Source organism: Podarcis tiliguerta (genome assembly GCF_965153285.1).
Source record: "Podarcis tiliguerta genome assembly, chromosome: 5".
In the NCBI taxonomy this organism is placed as follows: Eukaryota; Metazoa; Chordata; class Lepidosauria; order Squamata; family Lacertidae; genus Podarcis; species Podarcis tiliguerta.
The window spans coordinates 4,982,516-5,003,322 of record NC_139538.1 but is presented as its reverse complement, the minus strand read 5'-3'; the positions used below and the strand labels follow the sequence as shown (position 1 = coordinate 5,003,322).

At 49.5% G+C, this 20,807-nt stretch overlaps 1 protein-coding gene across 1 annotated transcript in view; it reads left to right on the top strand.

Moving 5' to 3' along the window:
* The window catches only part of ECEL1 (endothelin converting enzyme like 1), a 45,918-nt gene that overhangs the window by 9,501 nt on the left and 15,610 nt on the right, over positions 1-20,807 (top strand). Inside the window, exons 2-8 of the mRNA XM_083442486.1 lie at positions 10,972-11,040; positions 11,444-11,554; positions 12,673-12,765; positions 13,862-13,986; positions 14,750-14,972; positions 16,353-16,451; positions 19,648-19,722. Of these exons, the coding sequence (XP_083298612.1) occupies positions 10,972-11,040; positions 11,444-11,554; positions 12,673-12,765; positions 13,862-13,986; positions 14,750-14,972; positions 16,353-16,451; positions 19,648-19,722 (795 nt within the window). The remainder of the gene's footprint in view (positions 1-10,971; positions 11,041-11,443; positions 11,555-12,672; positions 12,766-13,861; positions 13,987-14,749; positions 14,973-16,352; positions 16,452-19,647; positions 19,723-20,807) is intronic.

The following is a 20,807-nucleotide window of genomic DNA, read 5'->3' as shown; positions in this document are numbered from 1 at the left end:
TCTGCTTCCCAGGTGCTCACTGTTAAGGGGCAGCTACTTCAAGCGCCACCCCTGCCACCACGCCCTCCCTCCTTAGGATGCTTCACCTGTACGCCAGGCTTGGGCTGGGCAGCAGCCTTCAAACAAAAGTTTGTCTTCGGTACCATAGGGCCCCTCTGCCTGGGCGCACGAATTATTCCACACCCTCACCCTGCCTGCCAATCTTCTCATGGAAATGGCTCCTTGCCCAAGGCAGTTAGCAGCCGCTGCCACTCAATTACGGAAATCTTAAGCCAACAAGTTTTAATTGATTAGACTGTGGTTACCAGATTTTTTTCAATGAATCCGGGGAGACTTTTTTTGAAGCTGAGTAGCAACAGGGAGTCAATAGTGCGGATGGTGAGGCAAAAGACCCTGGGCCCAAGCACACATGCATATTGTATAGAGGTGCAACGCCCTTCTTTCGCACCCTGTGAAACATAAATGCGCAGTTTTTTAAAAAAAACTGGGCAACGGCGTCCCTGATCTCCTGCCCCCTTCCCCCTTTGTTTTGACAGATCGGGGGAGGCTTGGGAGTCACGGGCAGGCAGCCGTTGCCCAGTATTTTTAAAAAAAACCTCTCCGCATTTATCTTTCGCAGGGTGTGAAAGGACTTTGCACCTTGCCTGGCAGAGAAACCGCATGCCTTGCGCCCCTCCTAGGCAACAGCCACCCACCTGTGACTCCTGAGCCTCCCCCAATCTGTCAAATAAAGAGGGCAGGAGATCTGTCCCACCGGACGTTCCTGGTTCACCTTCGGCAGTGGCAGCGAGCAGCTCCTGAAGCCGGCCAACTGCGCTACCAGGCTGGCTCTGGGCTGCTGAGGCTTCCGCTGCCATGTTTCCCAGGAACAGATTTGCAAATCTGGGGACTGTCCCCGGGAACATCTGGGAACCCTAGATTAGACGGCGACATTTGCATGCGACCGTAGCTGTAGTTTTGGAGGAGAATGCTTCCTTTGGTTCCAAATGGGGCAGGCGCAGGTCGCAATGGGTGCCGTTATTTTGGAAGAGGCTTCTCCCGCTGTGTGAGACAGGGCAAGGCAGCTTCTCAGATGGAGCCCATGATTAGTACGTGGGTTACTTACTTATTTATTTTAATTAACGTGATCAATTAACCTGATCAATCAGGAGTCTTGCTGTTGGAGGCACTGTGCCTCTGAATATACCAGTTGCTGGGAATCGCCACCAACTTTTGCGGCTATAAAAGAGGATTAGATAAATTCATGGACAACAATGATCCATGTCCTGTTTCTGCTGTCAAAGGCATTGGGACCTCTGAGTGTGGTTTTCTGGGAATCACAGGTGCCGAGAGTCACTGTTGAGCTCAGGTCCTGCTTTCGGGCTCCACACAGGGCATCTTGTTGGGCACTGAGAGATGCTGTGCTAGATGGGCTGCTGGCCTGATCCTGCAGACTCTTCTTACATTCTTATGAGTGCACATCTTCTAAGCTGGCCGAAGCTGCTGGTGGCTGTTGTCAGGTTGATGAAGGTTGACTTGAACTCAGGAAGTAGCTTGAACTGCTTGCTAAATCAAAGACAACAGAAAAGGTCTGTTCTACCATCACACAAATCCCCTTTCTTGTCATGTCAACCCACTGTTGAGGTCCTTCCCTGATCCTCAACAGCAACAACAATTTTATTATTTATACTCCACCCATGGCCACTCTGGGTGGCTTACAGCATATATAAAAACTTGTAAAACATCAGACATTAAAAATTCCCCGATACAGGGCTGCCTTCAAATGTCTTCTAAAAGTAAGGCAGATGTTTATCTCATTGACATCTGACGGGAAGGAGTTCCACAGGGCTGGTGCCACTACCAAGAAGGCCCTCTGCCTGGTTCTCTGTGGTTTCACTTCTCACAGTGAGGGAACCACCAGAAGGCCCTCAGAGCTGGACCTCAGTGTCCGTTCTGGACAATGGGAGTTGAGAAACTCCTTCAGGTCTACTGGGCCGAGGCTGTTTGGGGCTTTAAAGGTCAGCACCAACACTTTGGATTGTGCTAGGAAACATACTGGGATCCAATGTAGGTCTTTCAGGACTGGTGTTATATGGCCTCTGCCTTGTGGGACATCCTAGGGAGAAGAGAAGGCTAAGGAGTAACCCTATGCAAATCCAAAGTTGGATGGCGTCTTGTACGCCTCCTTCTGGCAACTCCTGCTGCAAAGCTGGTGCCAAATGTCTTGCTCTGCCTTCCTTTGGACCCCATCAGTGAGGCCAAGAGGCAGGTCCTGTCCTCTGGGCATCCCAGGACCTCCAGACACACTGCCCAGACTTGCACCCTGGTGAGGTCACTTTGGCACTGCTAATACAGCAAAAAAAACAAGACGGGAGGCAGCAATTACGAGTTGCCGGCCTCTGCAGCCACAGCAGGCGTTGTGATTCTTCAGGGGTTTGGCTTCACCTCTGCAGACACACTCCATTGTCTCTCGAGACAGAGAGAGCCCACAAATTCTCCAGAGGAGTAGCAGCCGCCAAGCTGATGTCCTCCGGATGTTGCTGGACTACAACTTCCATCATCCCAGACCGCTGGTCATGCTGGACGGGGCTGATGGGAGTTGGAGTCATCTGCAGGGCAACAGGCTCCCCAGTCACAGAACTGTCCACAGCCACCTGTGCACTGCAGCGTTCTGGCACCTCCCAGGTGGAAGGAGGATGGACGTGTTTAAGGGATGCAGAACGTCTTGCCCAGTGGTTCCCATGGATGTGCAGACATGCCCCAAGGGATGAGAAATGTGTATGTGCAAATGGGGAGAGGCTGTGTCCTGGGACAGCTCTGCGCCTGCGGGGTTTTTTGCCTGGATTGTTTGCATTAACGTGCGGGAGGAGAAGCAGAGGGCCGCCTGCCCCCAAATGGCCATAAATCCAAAGATTTACGGGGCCGGCAAGTGGGGTTGTTCTTTGCTTCCGCTCCGTGTCCCTTGAGCACGTGTCAACATGTTATACTGCTCCATGCCACCCAACCAAGGGGGACCGAAATTGGGTTTACAGGAGAGCTGGATTTCTCTTGGATTTATTGCCCATCTCAGGATTTTTAAAACGTTCCTTAAATCACGGCGCTTATGATAAAAGCCTCTGGAGTAGAGCAGCTCAGTGCGTGTGTGAATGCAGGCGTGCATAGGGGCATATGTTGGCAAGCCTACAATTTCACCCATTAAGGGATCTTAAGAAATTGAACTACAGAGCTGTCTAGTTGGAAGGGACCCCGAGGGTCATCTAGTCCAACCCTCTGACAGATATGGCCATCTCACCTCTGCTTAACGACGTCCGATGAGGGAGAGTCACCATCGCCTTCTATTCCACTGTCAAACAGCTCTTAAGCGTTTGGTCTGAATCTCCTTTCTTGGAACGTGAATGCATTGGTTCGGGTTTCACCATCCAGAGCAGAAAAAGGCAAGCTTGCTCCATCTTCCATGAGACAGCCCTTAAGATTTGAAGACAGCTACGATATCACAGGTTGAGTTGCTGTTCCTGTTCTGCAGGGTGACGCTAAATGACCCCACTCTCTTGGCTGGCCCATTCAATCCAGAATCCTGTTCCCTGCAGAAGCCAACCAGATGTCTCTGGTTAGAGCAGCCAACATCAACCGGGTACCAAAGTCAGAGTGTTAGATAAGGATGGGGATAAAGGTAAAGGTACCCCTGCCCGTACAGGCCAGTCTTGACAGACTCTAGGGTTGTGCACTCATCTCACTCTAGAGGCCGGGAGCCAGAGCTGTCCGAAGACACTTCCGGGTCACGTGGCCAGCGTGACATCGCTGCTCTGGCGAGCCAGCGCAGCACACGGAACGCCGTTTACCTTCCCACTGGTAAGCGGTCCCTATTTATCTACTTGCACCCGAGAGTGCTTTCGAACTGCTAGGTTGGCAGGCGCTGGGACCGAACGACGGGAGCGCACCCCACCGCGGGGATTCGAACTGCCGACCTTTCGATCAGCAAGCCCTAGGTGCTGAGGCTTTAACCCACAGTGCCACCCGCATCCCAAGGATGAGGATACCCAAGTTCAAATACTCAGATCACTGGGTGTAACTTTGGGTGTCTCCCTCTCTCCTTACCCTTGTTTTGAATTTTCATGTTTGCTGCCCTGAGCTCCTTGGGGAGGAAGCGTGAAATATAAATTTAGTAAATGAAAGAATGAAGTGATAAGCTCCTTTGCCTTTAACGGCAGCACAACCCACAGGCATTCAGCAAGGAAGCCGTTCCCTTGCACGGAGATGAGGGCTGGGGAATCTTCTTCATCCCAGGCTTCTGTTAAATGCACAGGAGCTGGAGCAGTTTAAATAAGCTGGCAATCCAGGAAATAGGTCTGGGCTTTGCAAGAGGTTGGAGCAAATAACTCCAGCTTTAAACAGATTAGGCTTTGCTTGCGTCTCTGTTGCATTGTCCCTATGAGGTGTCACGCGCTGACAGACTGACACGGGCAAACACTGCCTCTGTCAAGACACCTTTTTCCAAATCTCTCCTCCGAAGGCTTTTGAGTGAGCTTCCTGGCTGTCTGGATCCGAGCGCCTCTGCAGTCACACAGCCAGCGAGATCCATCATAGTTGCTGTTAGATGATGGTTTCTCAGCTTTGCTTGAAACGGCATAATAGCCTTATGTCAAGATTAATTGACTCCAATTCACAGGACAGGAAAAAGGAGAGTCCTTTGTTAGAGACGATAATGGACAGACACACGGCTTCGCTGTGCTTCATGGGTTTCTTTTACTGGGCAGGGCATTGAATTGCTTAAGCTGGGAGATGTGACCAACTATTACAGCCTGACAGTGTGGCAGGAGTGTTAAGAGACTGAGCTGTAAACCGGAAGGTGCCTGCTTTGGATTCTGCCTCTGGCATGGACTCCCAAGGCAGCCTTAGAGCAGACTTTCATTCTCCCCTCCCCTAGTCTGCAATATGATGCTCACCTACCTTATAGGGATGGCGTAAGGATTTCAGCAAGATGATGTATGCAAAACAACTATTGATACATGCAAGGCTGTGCTGATTGGGGGGTATTGCGAGCTCTAGTCCAAAAGAGCTGGTGAGCTTCTCCAGGTTGGAGAATCACAGAATTCCAGAGTGGGAAGGGACCCCGAGGGTCATTGAGTCCAACCCCCTGCAATACATGAAGCTTTCAAACAAAGTGGGGCCCAATCCCGTAACCCTGAGATTAAGAGTCTTATGCTGTACCAATTCAGCTAAGAAGCCTGCTCTATCTTCCTATATATATAGAAATGTAAGGCTGTCATCACGCAGGGTCCATTGGAGGATTTGTAGTGCCATGTTACAATCCTGGAATTTGGGGCTGGCAAGGGGACAAGTGAGCCTGGCAGTTGCATGGGGTGGGGAGGGGACGTTTTAGGGGGTCAATGGCTGGGTGATTGGTGAGCAGAGGGAAGTCATGCCAGGGAGAAAGTCTATAGAAAAAAGTTTCCCCCCAGCTCTCAGAACACCACAACCTGTGGACATCAGTGAAGCTGAATGCTGGAAGATTCCCGACAGATTAAAGAAAGTACATCTTTGTGTAGCGCATAAACTGTGGGATTCAATCTCGCAGAAGGCAGTGATGACCAATGGGTCATTGGCCTGGTCAAGCATTAGGAGAAATATTTTAAGTACAAAAAAGTGTTCACTCTTGCTGTGACTTTCCCCTTCCCCTCCTTGCAATTAAGATAGAATTTCTTAATCACTGTGAACCCAGATAATTTCAAACAGTGATAATTCAAAGAGCCCTGCATGGGGACCCCTCTCTGATTTAATTTCTCATTTGAGATTAAACAATTGGGGGGAGGAGAGCTCCCCTGTCAGCCCCTGGCAGATATCTGTACTCTCTTTCGCTTTGCAGGGGTCGTCCATCACTCTCTGTCATTCTCCCTCACCTGTGTCCCCTTTGTCCTCTCCAGGCTGGACGCCTCTCAGTCCTGATTGCTCCCTGTCTCTGTAGCATTCCTGGCTTAATCACGGCCTCGTAGAATAATATGGGTTCTCTCCCCTCCATAGCTTTTTACATTTTGAACGGGATCCAAGTCGGAGCTTGCAGGCTCATTTCCTACCCGGCGATGTCAGCCGCGCTCGTGCCTCTGACCTTGCACGGAGAATTCAACGTTTCGCAGTGGGCCTGAGAATCAAACCATCCATTACACGCAGGCAGCTGTCAGGGTTATGACAGCCATATGCTGAAGCGGGGAGCACTTCTCCCGACCCTTCCCACTGGGTAACGCTACCAGCCTGGCAAGAGAAAGGCTGCTGTAGCTGTGTGGGTCACGCAGAAGAGGAAAAGGGGAGGTCCTACCAAGAAGCAGGCCTGCAAAACAACAACAACAACAACAATAACCCATGCAGGGGTTGTCAACGTGGTGCCCACGGGATGGGCAGTATACCTGCCGGTACCTGCTAGGGTACCTGGGAAAGGTCTCCATATTCTTTCGGAAACCCGCAGGTTTGCTTTTCCTGTTCAGTTCCTCTTTGCGCTTGGCTCAGCCTCTCCTTCCTTGGACACGCTGCTCCAGAAATGCATCGCAGGATGCCAGGACCAGATGCTCGGCCCCCCTGCCATTCTGAGCAGAGGAGAGGTGCCCAAAGTTTCTTTCTATGAGTGACATGGGGCCTTTCCTCCCCCCTCAGAATGAGGGGAGCCTTGCACACGCTGTTTGCGGTCATGTCCCTTGCTCTGTTCTTTTAGACTTAGGCCCTGGGTTGCCACCTTTGTTCTAGCAAAATACAGGGCAGGACGGGGGGGGGGGGGCTGTGTGGGCGATTTCCCCCCTACACCTGATGCCGAAATGACTTCAAAGCATCCATTGCAATCTATTGCAGCCTAACCGGATGCCCCTCTGCAATTTGTCACACACACCTATGGACACGAATTTCTAAATCTGTCTGTCCTTTGCTACCCAGAACTTAAACACATGACCTGACACGCACATGCCGTACTGTGCGGCAATACATGCAGGCCAGAAAATAAGTAAGGGGGGGGGGATATTCTGCTGAGGGGACAAGCTTTGTTCCACATGCTAAATTTCTGACAGAAAAGAAAATATTAGGGGGCAGGAGGAGGGCAAGACTTGTGGAGAGCTACTGGGAATCAGAGAATTGCAGAATTGGAAGGGACCCCAAGGGGATCAAGTTGATTCCAAGCCAAAGGCCAGGCGGAACAACTCTGTCTTACAGGCCTTGTGGAAAGAAACCAGATCCTGCAGGGCCCTGGTCTCATGAGACAGAGCATTCCACCAGGCCGGAGCCAGTGTTGAAAAGGCCCTGGCTCTGGTTGAGGCTAATCTGACTTCCTTAGGGCCCGGGATCTCTAGGGTATTGCTATTTATGGACCTTAAGGTCCCCCGTGGGGCATACCAGGAGAGGCGGTCTCGTAGGTACGAGGGTCCTAGGCCATGAAGGTCATGCAAGCACAATCACCGCATACCCTACAACATTTCTCTGATGAAAATAGGGACATCCTGTTCTATAACAATAACTTTACTAATTTACCCATCTGACTGGGTTGCTCCAGCCACTCTGAGCGGCTTCCAACACATATAAAAACACAATACACTCATAACTTGGGTCCCAAATGCCTTGGAACTCAGACATTTTGGCTCCTGAACGCTGCAAACCCAGAAGTGAGTGTTCCGGTTTGCGAATGTGATTTGGAACCCGAACGTCCAACAGGTCTTCCACGGCTGCATCAATAGGAGTATAGCATCTAGATCAAGGGAAGTAATAGTGCCACTGTATTCTGCTCTGGTCAGACCTCACCTGGAGTACTGTGTCCAGTTCTGGGCACCACAGTTCAAGAAGGACACTGACAAACTGGAACGTGTCCAGAGGAGGGCAACCAAAATGGTCAAAGGCCTGGAAACGATGCCTTATGAGGAACGGCTAAGGGAGCTGGGCATGTTTAGCCTGGAGAAGAGGAGGTTAAGGGGTGCTATGATAGCCATGTTCAAATATATGAAAGGATGTCACATAGAGGAGGGAGAAAGGCTGTTTTCTGCTGCTCCAGAGAAGCGGACACGGAGCAATGGATCCAAACTACAAGAAAGAAGATTCCACCTAAACATTAGGAAGAACTTCCTGACAGTAAGAGCTGTTTGACAGTGGAATTTGCTGCCAAGGAGTGTGGTGGAGTCTCCTTCTTTGGAGGTCTTTAAGCCGAGGCTTGACAACCATATGTCAGGAGTGCTCTGATGGTGTTTCCTGCTTGGCAGGGGGTTGGACTCGATGGCCCTTGTGGTCTCTTCCAACTCTTCTATGATTCTATGATTCTATGGCTTCCGATTGGCTGCAGGAGCTTTGGTTTCCAAACGTTTTGGAAGTGGAACGGACTTCCGAAACGAATTCCATTCAACTTCCAAGGTACGACTGTAAAACAATAAACATTTTTTAAAAACGTTCCCTAAGCAAGGCTGTTTTCAGGGGGCTTGAGGGTTGGATAACTGCATACCCTCCAACATTTCTCCAGTGAAAATAGGAACACCCTAAGGAAAACCGGGACGCTCCAGGATCAAATCAGAAATCGGGACGGCTCCTGTAAATCTAGGTTTGTCCCTGGAAAACAGGGACACTTGGTGGGTCTCTCACTGCCAACCCTCCAGAGGGACCCAGGACCCTTCTCAGTCCCCAGGGCCTCATTTCCCAGAGCTCAAAGCAAGTGAGGCCAAGAAAGCGATCTGAATAAATCAATTATTTCAGGGCATCTGACTGGTCTTGTGATTGATTCTTCCTGGCAACAAGCTGCCACCACCATTAGCTGATTGTTTCTTGAGAGGGGAGGCTTTTGTCTGAATAGCATCCCGTGGTGGGGAAGAAGGATTTGAAGGGGGGGAGGGGGGAGGGGGCTCAGTGGGGCTTGTCAGTTGGCAAGGAATATTGGACTTGAGATCCCCACCAGTTCCTTTGTGTGCAGGTGAACACATCCGCCTTTCGAGTTCCTTACTAGAGGGAAAGACTTCCTGGTCTAGGTGTTCCTCTGAATAGAATACTGTACAGTGGTACCTCAGGTCCGTTCTTAACCTGAAACTGTTCTTAACCTGAAGCACCACTTTAGCTAATGGGGCCTCCTGCTGCTGCCGTGCCGCCAGAGCCCCATTTCTGTTCTTATCCTGAAGCAAAGTTCTTAACCTGAAGCACTATTTCTGGATTACCGGAGTGTGTAACCTGAAGCATATGTAACCCGAGGTACCACTGTAAGTGTGTTTATTGCCCTGATGGGGGTTTACTGTGGACTTGGTGCGGGATGCAAGTTTTCCCACAGCATCCACACAGCACGATCCTCATCAAAATGTCTTCCCATTTCAGTTTCCCAATTAAATCCAGATGTACCATTTCAATGGACAAATCTAACATTAAAAATACAAACAAGAATTTGGGGTGGCATTCTCTTCAGGATGATGTCCTGTGGCTACTGCAGAAAACAAAACAAGCATTGCATTCACGAGTAGCATCAATTCCACAATAAACTTAACATATGGAACCCTTCGAAATTATGAAACAACTATATAATTTCAGTCATGAATATTTGAAAAAAGACAGATAAAAAAGATGTAGCCTCTGAGCTTGCACAGAGTGCTTTCCCCTATGCATTAAGTAGACTGCTTAGATATAATTTTGCTTAAGTGGTATATAAATCTTTCTAAATAAAATTTTTAAAAATAGTTGTAACTTCCTCATGTGTAAAACTATTTGACCGTAGATTTTTACAGCATACTCAGAAAACTGGTAGCCTCTGAACATTTGCAGAGTGCCATTTCCCTGTGCATTGATGAGATGCAACCCGCTACGCCTTTGAAAACTGGCAAGGGCACTAGGCATTTGAAGCAAGACACACACACAAAGAAATGGTAAACCCTGAGCATGTGCAGAGTGCCTTCTCCTGCACAATGGTTAGATGCTCCCCACCCCTATGCAAACCGTTCCGCCATCTATTGTACTGTCCAAAAACTCAGCAGCCCGATCCTGTAATCAATTCTCCCACCAGATTATTAAGAATCTCGTCTGCCTGTGATCATTAGGTCTCATTTCTCACGGTCCTTATTTGAGCCCTTGAGAGGATAAAATAGGGCATGGATAGGAGCACATTTAAATCTGGGATTTGAGCACAGGCTGGACAAGGGGCTTAGACCCCAGCAACTCTCCTTTCAGAAACTAAGCACCAGCGGCCATCCATCTCTGCATCTCTCAAGAAGCACCTCCCGCAACCAGCAGAGAAGGAGCGAGAGGCTGGAGCACAGGAAATGAAAATATCTTGGAGAGAAAGGAAGGCAAAGGGCACAGAGATGAGTGGGAAAGGCACCTAGATATGATAAAATTGGCCAGAAGAAGAACTGGATTCAGGGGCCTCCAAGTGTGGCAGGTCAGATGTCACCAGACCCAATGGGAGATGCTCCCCATCACTATTAAGAGATAGGATCAAGACATTTTGCTGCCTGAGGCAAAGAACAAAATGGCACCCACCCACCCATTTCACAGAGAGCGGGCTAACGGAACTGACTGCTAAATTCTATTTCGGTGCTTGTAATGGGGTAGATATAAAAGTGGTGGGCAAGTTGCATGACACACAACTCTCTTCTCCAACTGAAAGTTGTGGTCCAGGAACTCAGGATGAAGAGCTGAGAGGCACCGCTGCCTCCCAGTATGTGCTGCCTGAGGCAGTCATCTCACTCTGCCTAAGGGTAGGACCGGCCCTGGGCAGAATGAATTAGGGGCGAAAGAAGGAATCCTTTTCTCTTCCTCGCCTGCACCACCGTTTCCATATTGCTGCAGTTCCCTTTCTGCCAGAAGCAATGTTATTCATCTCGCGGCCATCCTCAACAAGAACAGTCAATGGTAATGGAAGATGGCAACTGTAGTTCAGCAATATCTGGAGGGCTGAAGTTCCCCACCTGTGTTGCAAGTTTTGCATGGACATGGCCATAGGATGGGAAGAAAGAGGGCCCCTCACTCCTCTGTGCCTGATGTATTTTCTTTCTACCTCAACAGATTGATCAAGATGGTCTGACATTGTCTGAGAGGACCCTCTACCTGGGACAGGATGAGGAGAGTGAGAAGGTGAGTGAAAAGTGTGAACACACAGGTAAACATTATGCTGGGGGAATTTAAAATATATGAATCCCTGTGGACCCACAGGTGTGGGTAAAGAACAAAATAATCGGCTGGGTGCCTGGGTTCAAAACTGCAGGTCTTGCACACTGTAGGGTCATCTGCTCCAACCCCTTGCAAGGCAGGAATCCTTTGCCCAACGTGAAACTCGAACCCGTGACCTGGAGCCAGACATCACCATATACTGGTGGCATGGAACGGCAGTGTTCCTCAATATTTGCGTAAGAAATAAAATCACGCTGTATCTCAGGAAAACGGCCATTCGAGCTCTGCCCATTTAGCTTGTCAAATGCCTTTTCAAGAAGGACCGTTTGACCAAACCCAGCCTGCTAATTCCTTCGTCCCTTCGCAGATCTTGGCTGCCTATCGCATCTTCATGGAGAGGCTGTTGAGTCTGCTGGGTGCCGAGAACGTGGAGCAGAAAGCCAGCGAGATTCTGCAGCTGGAGCAAAGGCTGGCCAATGTGAGTCCGCCATTCTTCTTCTCCTTTCTGAAGGTGGAGGCAGGGCCAGAGAGGAAAAATAAATGAGGGTTGGGGTCCAGGGCTGGCCATTCCTGGAAGAGGCGGTCTGTGTCAGATCATACCCCAGCAGTGAACTTCTGGAGCAATTCATAGTCCTGAGGAGGGATTGGGGAGGAATTCGTTTTGATTTGCATTTCGGTGAGAGCTTAGCCGATCATTTACACATTCTGAAACAATGTGCAAACTGGAACATGGCGTTCCTTTGGCATTTGCACATTTCTGAATTTTGTAGCGCACTTCTTCAGCCAAATAGCGTACAGGAAAATGCAGCTGGTAACAGGGAGTATGCCTAAAATGTGCATTTATCCATGAAAATAGTGCACGGAGATATGCATTATTTTGGAGGGAATTGCTTGCAATGTCAGGGGACATGCTGACAAATCTTCGTGAGAATTTTTTAAAAGTAAGGTCACAAACCGATGCAGAAACATGGCAAGCTTGAACTTATGATGGTAAAAGTTAGAAATGGAGAGTGAAATTGACAGATTCATCCACCCCTAGTTCTGAGTCACAGGGACAGAGCTCACCTGGGGCGATGCTGATCGTCCCAGGGGAGCTGCTACACCTGTCCACCTGTAGTTCCCACCTGCCGGCCCTAAACAATCTCCTGTGAGATGCTGAGTCATTTGTTTCTCACAGGTTTTCAGATTTGCTGTGAAACTCTGAAGATCTCATTACCTGCATTTAAAACGTGAGATTCTAGCTGACAATCCTGAGGGCGTTTGGGGTGTGCGTTTTGCATTAAAACACAATCCAACCGGCACATGCAAACTACCTAGCTGTCATCACCTTTCCCTAGAGAATTCTGGGAAATGTAGTTCCCTAAAGAGAGGACTGAGATCTCTAACATCACTCTCACCTAATTGCCATTTCCAGGATTCTTGGGGGTGGGCTTTTTTCTGTTCCTTTCCTATTACATTTATACCCCCCCCCTTCCCTCTAAGCAGCTCAAGACAGTGTATGTGGCTCTTCCTGCTCCACCTTTTATCCTCATGACAAACCTGCAATGTAAGTTAGGATACAGAACCACCCCTCCTGTTTCCTCTCCCATTTCTCAGATCACGGTCTCCGAGTACGACGACCTGCGCAGGGACATCAACTCCATGTACAACAAGGTGACCCTGGGAGAACTACAACGCATCACACCTCATGTAGGTTTGCAGTTGTATTGGGCCACTTTGGGAGAGAGCAGTTGGAAAAAATGAGAGGCGTTTTGTGACCCCGCTGGTTCATTCCACCCATGGGTCCTGCATTCCACACACATGGGATGTGCATTCCACAAAAGGGAATGCATTCTACACATGGGTGATGCATTCCACTCATGTGCCATGCATTCCACTCATGGGTGATGCATTCCACTCGTGGGCCATGCATTCCACTTATGGATCATGCATTCCACTCCTTTGTCATGCATTCCGCACACAGGTCATGCATTCCACTCCATGGGCCATGGAGGTCGGGTCCATGGCTGATACAATCAAGCTCCCACTTCTTTAACTGGAGGGTTCAACCCACCTTGACACAGTCTTTATAGACCATGCCATAGCCCCACCCCTTAGTCAATCAGGAGCCCAGGCTCCCCTGGGTCCTAGCTCTGCTCCTCTCTCTATCAACTCCAAAATGGCTGGATTTGGTTCCAGCCGCTTGCTGCCTGTTCCGTATGACAGTGAAAGGGAATCTGTGGCCCTCCAGGTGTTGCTGGACTCCAGCTCCCAGCAGGAATGATGGGAATTGTAGTCCATCAATATCTGGACTACGTTCACCATCCCCGTCATGCACAGAATGAACAGTAAAAAAACAAAAACAAAACCCAGTGATACTCAGAAAGAACTGGTCAAAAGGACAGAAGTTACTTGTTGTTTACTGCTGGAACAATTGTTTTCTCAAAATTTATCTTCCGTACCATGAAAATACCGTATTTTTCGCTCTATAAGACACACCAGACGACAAGACGCACCTAGTTTTTGGAGGAGGAAAACAAGAAAAAAAATATTCTGAATCTCAGAAGCCAGAACAACAAGAGGGATCGCTGTGCAGTGAAAGCAGCAATCCCTCTTGTTGTTCTGGCTTCTGGGATAGCTGTGCAGCCTGCATTCGCTCCATAAGACGCACACACATTTCCCCTTACTTTTTAGGAGGGAAAAAGTGAGTATTATAGAGCAAAAAATACGGTAGATAAAAACAGTATATATATAAAAAGGACAGAAATGGGATACATTCTGGGAAGCTCTTATTTTTAATCTCCAGTTCAAATGGAAGAGGCTCCTTGACAGAATATTCCATGACAATTTTTCCGAGGACGAGGAGGTGGTTCTGCTGGCCACAGACTACATGCAGAGGGTGTCTGAGCTTATCCACACCACACCTATCAGGTAAGGATGTGGCCGAGAGGAAGCCGGCTTGCTATCTCTCTGCCTGGCCTACCTCATAGGGCTGTTGCTCGCAAGGCTGACCTACGGGAGTGAAACTAACTGGTTGGGAAGTCTCCTTGCTGCAATTCAATGCCCACAGAAAACTGCATGGATCCAGTTCTCCCTCCACCCTGGATCTCTGGAGTCCCAGAAAGACAATAGTTGCCTCAGGCTATGCGCAGAAGATCTCGTGCATACAGGATGCCATGTGCCACAGCGCACCAGCTTGCAAAAGATGTTTGGTGGTGGTTCTTGCTGGCCACTCCTTTTGCTGGTTTTAATTGGACCTTTAGCCTCATTACGGTGGCTGTTACTGTGCTGTCCTGATCCCTTTAGCATCAACCTTTCTTCCACAATTTGCTGTGCTTTCCTAAGCCCAGATTATACATTTAGCAAAACAAAACAATTAGTCCTTTTTTTCCACACTGCCACTTCAGACTGCCAGGGTGTGGCTTTCCATGTCTGAATGCTCCCCACCGTTCTCCAAATGATGTGAACCCATTTCCCTGATACGCTAGCTTTCTACATGCAAGGTGGTCCTGCTGGTGGACGACTAAGGTGTTGCAGCCGGAAAAATGATTTTGCTGCATATGAAAATGTGGGCCTCTGAGGAAAAGAGGGAAATGAGGCATATATGGGTTCCTTATTTCCCCTCACCCCACCGGACCAGGATATGCTGCGTCCGAGCCCCCTCCTAAACCGGTTTGCCCTCCTTCTGCTGCAGGATCCTCCACAACTACATGCTGTGGCGCATTGCGGTGGTGCTGAGCGAGCATCTCTCGACGCCCTTCCGAGACGCCATCCACGAGCTCGCCAAGGAGATGGAGGGAGCCGAGAAGCAGATGGAGCTGGGGAAAGTGTGCTTGAGCCAAGCTAACAAACACTTCGGGATGGCTTTGGGCGCTCTCTTTGTGGAAGAATACTTCTCTTCTGCCAGCAAGGCCAAGGTAGGAGCCAGCGCAAGATGGCGGACAGTGGGCAGGCAGGGTTCTGATTGGGTAGGGGAAAATGCATTCTGGGAGTTTCCAGAGGTGGGAAACCTTTTCCAGCCTGAAGGCCGTATTTAGCTTCTGAGGGCCACTTTCCAGTGGGGGGTGGGGCTGGGGCCCAAAGCGGGCGTAGCAATGACCTGCCCGCGGACTGTCTCACCAGAGTGGTGCATGCTCTGGTTATGTCCCGCTTGGACTCCTACAATGCGCTCTACGTGGGGCTACCTTTGAAGGTGACTTGGAAACTGCAATTAATCCAGAATGCGGCAGCTAGACTGGCGACTGGGATCAGCCACCTGGACCATTTAACACCAGTCCTAAAGGAACTTCATTGGCTCCCAGTACATTTCCTAGCACAATCCAAAGTGTTGGTGCTGACCTTGAAAGCCCTAAATGGCCTCAGCCCAGTATACCTGAAGGAGCGTCTCCACCCCCCTCATTCACTGAGGTCCACCTCCGAGGGCCTTCTGGCGGTTCCCTCACTGCAAGAAGTGAGGTTGCAGGGAACCAGGCAGAGGGCCTTCTCGGTGGTGGCACCCGCCCTTTGGAACGCCCTCCCATAAGATGTCAAGGAGAAGTTTTAAAATGGTTAGTGTTTTTTTATGTGCTGGAAGCTGCCTCAATTGGCTGGGACAACCCAATCAAATGGGCAGGGTATAAGTACAATAAGTTGCTGCTATTATTATTATTATCATTATCATTATTATTATTATAATTATAGAATAGGATGTATCTATTTTCATTGGAGGAATGTTGGAGGGCATGCTGTGCTAACTTTGACATCAGTAATAGTATAAAGAGCTCCGACGAGATGTAAGCATTCGAGATCTAAATTGGAACTTGACAACATGGCCTACCATCCATCTTTGCCGGCAGAATCAAAGGCAGCTTTCAAGTCAATAAAGGCCATGATCAAAGCCCTGCTTGTTCTTCTGGAAAAAACATTGTTTGCCTTGGCCTAAGCCTCTGATCGATAAAGAAGGAACTTAGCATACACTTCAGACACAATGCTATCTATTAAACTGATTGGTCTGTAGTTACTGATCTGTTGTTGTTTTTTATTGCCTTTCTCGTAAATGTTCATTGGCAGAAAGAAAGCAGATTTTGTTGGCCTTTACTGCCCATCAGTGGGGAAGAAAGCAGACGTCTCAGGGGTTTTGAAGCACTGTGTGGGGCTCATTGCAACCCCTGTGCTGTGCTTTGACGTCCCAGCAAAATATCTTGGGCTAGCCTTGGGTTGCCGGGTCTTCCCCACATCTCTTTGCCCTGAATTGCTTGGAGAACGGCGTGTGTCTTCCGTGTTCACTCATGCCACCTTGGGCAACTTCCTTTGAGCAGGTGCAGCAGCTAGTGGAAGACATCAAACACATCCTGGACCGTCGACTGGAAGAATTGGACTGGATGGATGAGGAGACACGGCGGGCGGCTAGAGCCAAGGTAGGCAGCCGGCGAGGGGCAGGGCTGTGTGGGGAGTGACCGAAGAAGAATCTACCCAGACCCAGAAGCCACACCCTGAGCATTGTGCCCTAGAGGTCAAGAAAGGGCTAGGCCCAGGCATAGGCAAACTCCGGCCCTCCAGATGTTTGGGACTACAATTCCCATTGTTCCTGACCACTGGTCTTGTTAGCTAGGGATGATGGGAATTGTAGTCCCAAACATCTGGAGGGCCGGAGTTTGCCTATGCCTGGGCTAGGCATATCAGCTCCTTTGTGAGATGATAAAGGGTCCAGAAACTAAGCCTGATGAGGAGCGGTTGAAGGAACTGGGTATGTTTAGCGTGGAAAAGAGGAGACTGAGAGGAGATATGAGAGCCATCTTCAAATATCTCAAGGACTGTCTCATGGAAGAGGGAGCGAGTTTGTTTTCCTCTACTCTGGAGAGTAGGACTTGAACTAATGGATTCGTGACAATACAGGAGATTCCGACTAAACACCAGGAATAACTTTCTGATGGTAAGAGTTGTTTGACAGTGGAACGGTCTCCCTCAAAAGGTGGTGGACTCTCCTTCCTTGGAGGTTTTTAAGCAGAGGTTGGATTGCCATCTGTCATGGGTGCTTTAGCTGAGATTCCTGCATTGCAGAGGGGTTGGGATAGATGACCCTTGGAGACCCCTTCGAATTCTGCAATTCTAGGATTCTATGACTTTGAGAAACCTTTTGCACTCACAACCCAGGAGGCACAAAAGGAAGGCACTATTTATCCATCTATCTCTCCATCCATCCATTTTGATTTCTAAGAATATTTATGAACTGCCAGTTCCAGCTCATTAAAAAAAAATTATCATGGCAGTGTACTATAGAATAATCAGAAGGGCATACAAGTATAAAATCACCAAAGGAGAACAAATAACTGACGCTGATTCAAATTAATTCCCTAAAAACGCTTGGTGGAACGAAAACATTTTCATGGCTGTTGACGGAATATCAACATGGGAGGTGCCTGTTTGATCTCATTGGGAATGTGCTCCAAATTACTGGTGGTGCTGCTGCACACCAAGCGGCCTTGGTGTGCCTAGAAACGAAATGAAGATGATGTGACATTGGACAGTCAGTGTGCTGGCCCCGGGGGTGACGTGAGAAACGCTGTCCAGGTCCGGTCCCAAATCCAAGGGTTCTTCTAGGAGTCAGTCCAACAGGGTCAAGGCAGGAAACCAGGCAAGGACAGGTACAGGATCTCAGGCAGGTACTAGCAAACAGCAATGTTGCTCCCGCAACCTGGGGCGGGGTCCGACAGCCTTTTATCTTTGTCGGGGTAGCGGCCGGTCCTGATCCCCCAGTGACTCACCTCCCTGTTTCGCCCAAAGGCGAGCACTCCTCCTGCGAGTACTCAGGTCTCTCCATCTCTCAGACCTTAGTCTCTGCAGCTCAGGAGACGTCAGTGGGTGACTAGACCCAGGGGCCACCTCAGCCTCCCCTGACCAAACCGGTAGTGGAGCAGCTGTAAGTGATGGCCTAGCTGAAGGCAACGAGGTCATCCCCGCATCTGGAGCCAGTGCAGGTTCAGGCGCCGGACTCGGTGTTTGCTGCAGGGGCACCTGTGCAGACTGGGACTCTTCAGAATCAGGCCCCAGACTTGGTTCAGGTGATGCCTGAGGCAAAGGATCTGGTGCAGACTGAGACTCCTCTGGTTCCGAGTCCGAGCCCAAGTCCCAGGCCATCACAGGAAGGCTTCTCCAGATGATCACAGTGATCTGGCCGGTGTGTAAGAGACAAGGTGGTCCTTCGAGCAACCTGGCTATGGCTGTGGGGATGCGTTTGTCATGGTGAGCTGCCTTTTACTGAGCCCCACCCATGGGTCTGTCTATCTAGCTTCATGCTGTCTACACTGGCTGGCAGTGGCTCTCCAGGTCTTCAGGCAGAGTTCCTCTCCCACCCATATCTGGAGATGGTGAGGATTGAACCTGAAACCTTTTGCATGCAAAGCAGGTGCTCTTCCATTTAGCTACAGACCTCCTATGGACCCTCTTATTTTTATTTATTCATTGCATTTATATCCCACCATTTTCTCCAAGGAGCATACATGGTCTTCCCCACAACAGCCCTGTGAGGTGGGTTGGGTTAGAATCATAGAATTGTACAGTTGGAAGGGAAGAACCAGGTGCACAAATATAAGATGGGGGACACCTGGCTCGCTAGCAGTACATGTGAAAAGGATCGAGGGGCCTTGGTGGACCACAGGCTTAGCAGGAGTCCACAGTGCGATGCAACAGTGAAAAAAGCGAATGCTGTTCTAGGCTGCATCAACAGAAGTCTATTGTCCAGGTCAAGGAAAGTCATAGTACTGCTCTATTCTGCCTTGATCAGACCACAGCTTGAATATTGTGTCCAGTTCTGGGCACCACAGTTTAAGAAGGAGGTTGACAAGCTGGAAGGTGTGCAGAGGAGGGCAACCAAGATGGTCAAGGGTCTGGAAACCAAGCCTGATGAGGAATGGTTCAGAGGGTCAAGGTCATCCAGCGAGCTTCATGGCTGAGTGGAGATTTGAATTCTGGTCTCCCAGGTCCTAGTCCACCAGTCTTAACCACTAAACCAATAGCAAAGGTAAAGGGACCCCTGACCGTTAGGTCCAGTCGTGGCCAACTCTGGGGTTGCGGCGCTCATCTCACTTTATTGGCAAGGGAGCCGGCGTACAGCTTCCGGGTCATGAGGCCAGCATGACTAAGCTGCTTCTGGTGAACCAGAGCAGTGCACGGAAACACCATTTACCTTCCCGCCGAAGTGGTACCTATTTATCTACTTGCACTTTGACGTGCTTTCGAACTGCTAGGTTGGCAGCAGCAGGGACCAAGCAACGGGAGCTCACCCCATCGCGGGGATTCGAACCGCCGACCTTCTGATCGGCAAGTCCTAGGCTCTGTGTTTTAACCCACAGCGCCACCCGCGTCCCTAAACCAATAGTAGGTCTGGGCTATTGTCCTCCACTGCCAGGGTGAAAGAGAGGTGGAATTGCTAGGGACCTCACTTTAAGCTCTGATCTGCGTTTTGAAGGTGCAATTGCATTGGGGAACTGGCTTTTAGGTAACAGTGGGATCCACAGCATTCCTGATCCGGCTCACGGGTTCTTGAGGATTGTCTTGTGCAGGCCACTCAAGCTGTCTTGCCTCTCAGGTATCTGAGTCCAGCTTCTCTTGCAGTTGCAGCACATGATGGTGATGATCGGCTACCCAGACTTCCTGCTCAACCCAGAAGCGATTGACAAGGAATACGAGGCAAGCATGCCAGGAGCCCCGTGCCCACGCTTCCTGGGGTGGGGTGGGAGAGTGGCAGCCCAACCAATTAATCAACTAAAGAGTTTTCAGTTGATTAATCACCTGTGTTTAAATAACGGCCGGTGGTAAGTGAGGACAGAGCCTTCCTGTTTATGGAATTCTTTTCCCAAGGGAGATCACCGAACACTTACATTGATGTGTTTTCAGCACTAGGCAAAGACCTTTTTGATTTTCCTAGGCTTTTAACATCAGAGGAGTTTTAAGAAGCGGCTTCTATTTTATCCTGCTGTTTTGTTGATTACTGGGGGTTTTTTCCCCCCCCAATTGCATTTTTCTAATGGTTTTTTTATTGTGTTTTGTAATGGATTTGTTGTTCTCATCATATGAAGCCACCTTTGTAATTATAAACTGAAGGGCAGCATGCAACAAATAAAAACAGAAATACAGGGAGCCGCCCTACGCTGTGCTGCAACCTTAGCTCACCTGGCCTAGGCAATGTGGTTGTGTATCCTATTTTACAGGAAACAGTCCTATAAAACACAAGTGGGTCACAAAACCTATGCCAATGGATTGCAAGTTTATAAGTAAACCCAAAGTAAATGTTATTTTTATTCCTTAATTCAGTGGTTTTCAACCAATGTGCCGATGGTCAGGGGTGCCGTTGGCAACACTGGCCTATGTCCCTCTTTCCTTCCCTCCCTCCTCTTGTGTCTTTGCCTCCCAAAGGCTTGCACAGCTGTTCGTTTCAGCATCCCTGGCTACAAGCTCCCCAGGTGAATGGTGCCTCTGGCGCTGGCCAGAGGATGCTTCCCAGGCCCCTGTGGGGCAGTGTGAGGAGGCACTTCTCTTTGGGGGGGGGGAGCAACTCAGAGATCAGGGGTGGCAGCTGCTGCTAACCCCAAGGACTTTGTTAATGGAGAAATCTGAGGCTCCCTTGGACAAAAAACAAGGACACCAGCCAGGAATACCGGAGCAAAACAGCAGCCAGTAGGCTTGGTCTTTATTGAAGACTGTCGCGACAGGACTGCCACCTACCACCAGGTGGAACAAGATGGAAGCCCCAAACAAAAGAGCCCCCAAACTTT